The 6,484-nt window shown below is 47.4% G+C and overlaps 1 protein-coding gene across 1 annotated transcript in view; it reads left to right on the top strand.

Annotated features, from left to right (window-relative positions):
- LOC110511869 (voltage-dependent T-type calcium channel subunit alpha-1H-like) overlaps positions 1-5,571 on the top strand; it is a 90,203-nt gene extending 84,632 nt beyond the window's left edge. The window contains exons 26-27 of the mRNA XM_036948272.1: positions 3,893-4,085; positions 5,561-5,571. Coding sequence (XP_036804167.1) covers positions 3,893-4,085; positions 5,561-5,571 — 204 coding nt within the window. The remainder of the gene's footprint in view (positions 1-3,892; positions 4,086-5,560) is intronic.
- Positions 5,572-6,484: the final 913 nt, after the last annotated feature.

Here is a 6,484-nt window from a genome sequence, read left to right as displayed (position 1 = left end):
AGTACTGCTACAGGCCTCCAGGTCTGTTCTGGTAGTCCCCACATAGTACTGCTACAGGCCTCTGGTAGTCCCCACATAGTACTGCTACAGGCCTCTGGTAGTCCCCACATAGTACTGTTACAGGCCTCTGGTAGTCCCCACATAGTACTGCTATAGGCCTCTGGTAGTCCCCACATAGTACTGCTACAGGCCTCTGGTAGTCCTTACATAGTACTGCTACAGGCCTCCAGGTCTGTTCTGGTAGTCCCCACATAGTACTGCTACAGGCATCCAGGTCTATTCTGGTAGTCCCCACAGAGTACTGCTACAGGCATCCAGGTCTGTTCTGGTAGTCCCCACATAGTACTGCTACCGGCCTCCAGGTCTGTTCTGGTAGTCCCCACATAGTACTGCTACAGGCCTCTAGGTCTGTTCTGGTAGTCCCCACATAGTACTGCTACCGGCCTCTAGGTCTGTTCTGGTAGTCCCCACATAGTACTGCTACCGGCCTCCAGGTCTGTTCTGGTAGTCCCCACATAGTACTGCTACCGGCCTCCAGGTCTGTTCTGGTACTCCCCACATAGTACTGCTACCGGCCTCTGGTAGTCCCCACATAGTACTGCTACCGGCCTCTGGTAGTCCCCACAGAGTACTGCTACAGGCCTCCAGGTCTGTTCTGGTAGTCCCCACATAGCCCTGCTACAGGCCTCCAGGTCTGTTCTGGTAGTCCCCACATAGTACTGCTACAGGCCTCTGGTAGTCCCCACATAGTACTGCTACAGGCCTCTGGTACTCCCCACATAGTACTGCTACCGGCCTCCAGTACAACAGTAGATCCAATAAGTCCTGATGAGTGTTGAGGCAGTACAACAGTAGATCCAACTAGTCCTGATGAGTGTTGAGGCAGTACAACAGTAGATCCAATAAGTCCTGATGAGTGTTGAGGCAGTAGAACCAATAAGTCCTGATGAGTGTTGTGGCAGTAGAACAGTAGAACCAATAAGTCCTGATGAGTGTTGTGGCAGTACAACAGTAGAACCAATAAGTCCTGATGAGTGTTGAGGCAGTACAACAGTAGATCAAATAAGTCCTGATGAGTGTTGTGGCAGTAGAACAGTAGAACCAATAAGTCCTGATGAGTGTTGAGGCAGTACAACAGTAGAACCAATAAGTCCTGATGAGTGTTGAGGCAGTACAACAGTAGATCCAATAAGTCCTGATGAGTGTTGAGGCAGTACAACAGTAGATCCAATAAGTCCTGATGAGTGTTGAGGCAGTAGAACCAATAAGTCCTGATGAGTGTTGTGGCAGTACAACAGTAGAACCAATAAGTCCTGATGAGTGTTGAGGCAGTACAACAGTAGAACCAATAAGTCCTGATGAGTGTTGAGGCAGTACAACAATAGATCCAATAAGTCCTGATGAGTGTTGAGGCAGTAGAACCAATAAGTCCTGATGAGTGTTGTGGCAGTACAACAGTAGAACCAATAAGTCCTGATGAGTGTTGAGGCAGTACAACAGTAGAACCAATAAGTCCTGATGAGTGTTGAGGCAGTACAACAGTAGATCCAATAAGTCCTGATGAGTGTTGAGGCAGTACAACAGTAGATCCAATAAGTCCTGATGAGTGTTGAGGCAGTAGAACCAATAAGTCCTGATGAGTGTTGTGGCAGTACAACAGTAGAACCAATAAGTCCTGATGAGTGTTGTGGCAGTACAACAGTAGAACCAATAAGTCCTGATGAGTGTTGTGGCAGTACAACAGTAGATCCAATAAGTCCTGATGAGTGTTGTGGCAGTACAACAGTAGAACCAATAAGTCCTGATGAGTGTTGAGGCAGTACAACAGTAGATCCAATAAGTCCTGATGAGTGTTGAGGCAGTACAACAGTATATCCAATAAGTCCTGATGAGTGTTGAGGCAGTAGAACCAATAAGTCCTGATGAGTGTTGTGGCAGTACAACAGTAGAACCAATAAGTCCTGATGAGTGTTGTGGCAGTACAACAGTAGAACCAATAAGTCCTGATGAGTGTTGTGGCAGTACAACAGTAGATCCAATAAGTCCTGATGAGTGTTGAGGCAGTACAACAGTAGATCCAATAAGTCCTGATGAGTGTTGTGGCAGTACAACAGTAGATCCAATAAGTCCTGATGAGTGTTGAGGCAGTAGAACCAATAAGTCCTGATGAGTGTTGTGGCAGTACAACAGTAGATCCAATAAGTCCTGATGAGTGTTGAGGCAGTACAACAGTAGATCCAATAAGTCCTGATGAGTGTTGTGGCAGTAGATCCAATAAGTCCTGATGAGTGTTGTGGCAGTACAACAATAGATCCAATAAGTCCTGATGAGTGTTGTGGCAGTAGATCCAATAAGTTCTGATGAGTGTTGTGGCAGTACAACAGTAGAACCAATAAGTCCTGATGAGTGTTGTGGCAGTACAACAGTAGAACCAATAAGTCCTGATGAGTGTTGAGGCAGTACAACAGTAGATCCAATAAGTCCTGATGAGTGTTGAGGCAGTACAACAGTATATCCAATAAGTCCTGATGAGTGTTGAGGCAGTAGAACCAATAAGTCCTGATGAGTGTTGTGGCAGTACAACAGTAGAACCAATAAGTCCTGATGAGTGTTGTGGCAGTACAACAGTAGAACCAATAAGTCCTGATGAGTGTTGTGGCAGTACAACAGTAGATCCAATAAGTCCTGATGAGTGTTGAGGCAGTACAACAGTAGATCCAATAAGTCCTGATGAGTGTTGTGGCAGTACAACAGTAGATCCAATAAGTCCTGATGAGTGTTGAGGCAGTAGAACCAATAAGTCCTGATGAGTGTTGTGGCAGTACAACAGTAGATCCAATAAGTCCTGATGAGTGTTGAGGCAGTACAACAGTAGATCCAATAAGTCCTGATGAGTGTTGTGGCAGTAGATCCAATAAGTCCTGATGAGTGTTGTGGCAGTACAACAATAGATCCAATAAGTCCTGATGAGTGTTGTGGCAGTAGATCCAATAAGTCCTGATGAGTGTTGTGGCAGTACAACAGTAGAACCAATAAGTCCTGATGAGTGTTGTGGCAGTAGATCCAATAAGTCCTGATGAGTGTTGTGGCAGTACAACAGTAGATCCAATAAGTCCTGATGAGTGTTGAGGCAGTAGATCCAATAAGTCCTGATGAGTGTTGTGGCAGTACAACAGTAGATCCAATAAGTCCTGATGAGTGTTGTGGCAGTACAACAATAGATCCAATAAGTCCTGATGAGTGTTGTGGCAGTAGATCCAATAAGTCCTGATGAGTGTTGTGGCAGTACAACAGTAGAACCAATAAGTCCTGATGAGTGTTGTGGCAGTACAACAGTAGATCCAATAAGTCCTGATGAGTGTTGTGGCAGTACAACAGTAGATCCAATAAGTCCTGATGAGTGTTGAGGCAGTACAACAGTAGATCCAATAAGTCCTGATGATTGTTGAGGCAGTAGAACCAATAAGTCCTGATGAGTGTTGTGGCAGTACAACAGTAGAACCACTAAGTCCTGATGAGTGTTGTGGCAGTACAACAGTAGAACCAATAAGTCCTGATGAGTGTTGAGGCAGTACAACAGTAGAACCAATAAGTCCTGATGAGTGTTGTGGCAGTACAACAGTAGATCCAATAAGTCCTGATGAGTGTTGTGGCAGTACAACAGTAGATCCAATAAGTCCTGATGAGTGTTGAGGCAGTAGAACAGTAGAACCAATAAGTCCTGATGAGTGTTGAGGCAGTACAACAGTAGAACCAATAAGTCCTGATGAGTGTTGTGGCAGTACAACAGTAGAACCAATAAGTCCTGATGAGTGTTGTGGCAGTACAACTGTAGAACCAATAAGTCCTTATCTGTCTGTTTCTGATATTGTGGTTTATCTTCGTTCTCCAGCCGGTGAGGAACCACAACCCGTGGATGCTCCTGTTCTTCATCTCCTTCCTCCTCATCGTCAGTTTCTTCGTCCTCAACATGTTCGTGGGCGTCGTCGTGGAGAACTTCCACAAGTGTCGTCAGGACCAGGAGGAAGAGGAGGCCAAGGCCCGGGAGGAGAAGAGAGCCAAGAGAGCAGAGAAGAGGAGGAGGAGTAAGAGGGAGGGAGGGAGGGAGGGAGGGAGGGAGGGGAAGAGGGAGCCAAGAGAGCAGAGAGGAGGAGGAGGAGTAAGAGGGAGGGAGTGAGGGAGGGAGGGAGGGAGGGAGGGAGGAGAGCAGAGAGGAGGAGTAAGGTAGGGAGGGAGGGAATGAGGGAACGAGGGAGGGAGGGAGGGGAGAAGAGAGCCAAGAGAGCAGGGAGGGAGGGAGGGAGGGAGGGAGGGAAGACATGTTGCTCCTGAGTTAGGTGTGACACATACTGTTTCCTACAAACACACACACACACACACACACACACACACACACACACACACACACACACACACACACACACACACACACACACACACGGACCCAAACACACACAACCCTCTATCTGCAGTCTGTCGTAGTGTTCAGCTCAGTGACATAAACTTTCTGGCAAACAGAGACGCTTTTCTGGCCAAAGACACCTTGAGATGGTGATGGATAGGATGGAACTCCTGAGGCAGCAGTTTCATCTACACACACACACACACACACACGCACACGCACACGCAAAAACACACACAAACAGACACACGCACGCATACACACACACACACAAACACACATACACACACACACACACACACACACACACACACACACACACACACACACACACACACACACACACACACACACACACTGTCACAACTCTCTGGCAGTAGCTTCATCGATGAACTCATAGCAGAAGCATAAGGAGATTTTTACTGTTGTCCCTGAGACCTGATCTGCAGACGACCAGTTTAATGACCACTTTACTCTGTGCGTCTGTAACAGAGGCCCAGGAGAGGCCCAGTTTAATGACCAGGTTACTCTGTGTGTCTCTAACAGAAGCCCAGGAGAGGCCCAGTTTAATGACCAGGTTACTCTGTGTGTCTGTAACAGAGGCCCAGGAGAGGCCCAGTTTAATGACCAGGTTACTCTGTGTGTCTGTAACAGAGGCCCAGGAGAGGCCCAGTTTAATGACCAGGTTACTCTTTGTGTCTGTAACAGAGGCCCCGTTTAATGACCAGGTTACTCTGTGTGTCTGTAACAGAGGCCCAGGAGAGGACCAGTTAATGACCAGGTTACTCTTTGTGTCTATAACATAGGCCCAGTTTAATGACCAGGTTACTGTGTGTGTCTGTAACAGAGGCCCAGGAGAGGACCAGTTAATGACCAGGTTACTCTTTGTGTCTGTAACAGAGGCCCAGGAGAGGACCAGTTAATGACCAGGTTACTCTTTGTGTCTGTAACATAGGCCCAGTTTAATGACCAGGTTACTGTGTGTGTCTGTAACAGAGGCCCAGAAGAGGCCCAGTTTAATGACCAGGTTACTCTGTGTGTCTGTAACAGAGGCCCAGGAGAGGCCCAGTTTAATGACCAGGTTACGCAGTGTGTCTGTAACAGAGGCCAAAGTGAGGCCCAGTTTAATGACAAGGTTACTCTGTGTGTCTGTAACAGAGGCCCAGTAGAGGTCCAGTTTTATGACCAGGTTACTCTGTGTGTGCTTTGGAGAGGCCGAGTTTAATGACCAGGTTACTCTGTGTGTCTGTAACAGAGGCCCAGGAGAGGACCAGTTTAATGACCAGGTTACTCTGTGTGTCTGTAACAGAGGCCCAGGAGAGGCCCAGTTTAATGACCAGGTTACTCTCTGTGTCTTGTAACAGACGACCAGTTTAATGACCAGGTTACTTTGTGTGTCTGTAACAGAGGCCCAGGAGAGGCCCAGTTTAATGACCAGGTTACTCTGTGTGTCTGTAACAGAGGCCCAGGAAAGGCCCAGTTTAATGACCAGGTTACTCTTTGTGTCTGTAACAGAGGCCCAGGAGAGGCCCAGTTTAATGACCAGGTTACTCTCTGTGTCTGTAACAGAGGCCCAGGAGAGGACCAGTTAATGACCAGGTTACTCTTTGTGTCTGTAACAGAGGCCCAGTTTAATGACCAGGTTACTCTGTGTGTCTGTAACAGAGGCCCAGGAGAGGACCAGTTAATGACCAGGTTACTCTTTGTGTCTGTAACATAGGCCCAGTTTAATGACCAGGTTACTCTGTGTGTCTGTAACAGAGGCCCAGGAGAGGCCCAGTTTAATGACCAGGTTACTCTGTGTGTCTGTAACAGAGGCCCAGGAGAGGCCCAGTTTAATGACCAGGTTACTCTGTGTGTCTGTAACAGAGGCCAAAGTGAGGCCCAGTTTAATGACAAGGTTACTCTGTGTGTCTGTAACAGAGGCCCAGTAGAGGTCCAGTTTTATGACCAGGTTACTCTGTGTGTGCTTTGGAGAGGCCGAGTTTAATGACCAGGTTACTCTGTGTGTCTGTAACAGAGGCCCAGGAGAGGCCCAGTTTAATGACCAGGTTACTCTCTGTGTCTTGTAACAGACGACCA

This window comes from Oncorhynchus mykiss, chromosome 17 (genome assembly GCF_013265735.2).
Source record: "Oncorhynchus mykiss isolate Arlee chromosome 17, USDA_OmykA_1.1, whole genome shotgun sequence".
Classification (NCBI taxonomy): domain Eukaryota; kingdom Metazoa; phylum Chordata; class Actinopteri; order Salmoniformes; family Salmonidae; genus Oncorhynchus; species Oncorhynchus mykiss.
The sequence above is the reverse complement of the archived record's forward strand: the minus strand, read 5'-3'. Positions and strand labels throughout refer to the sequence as shown.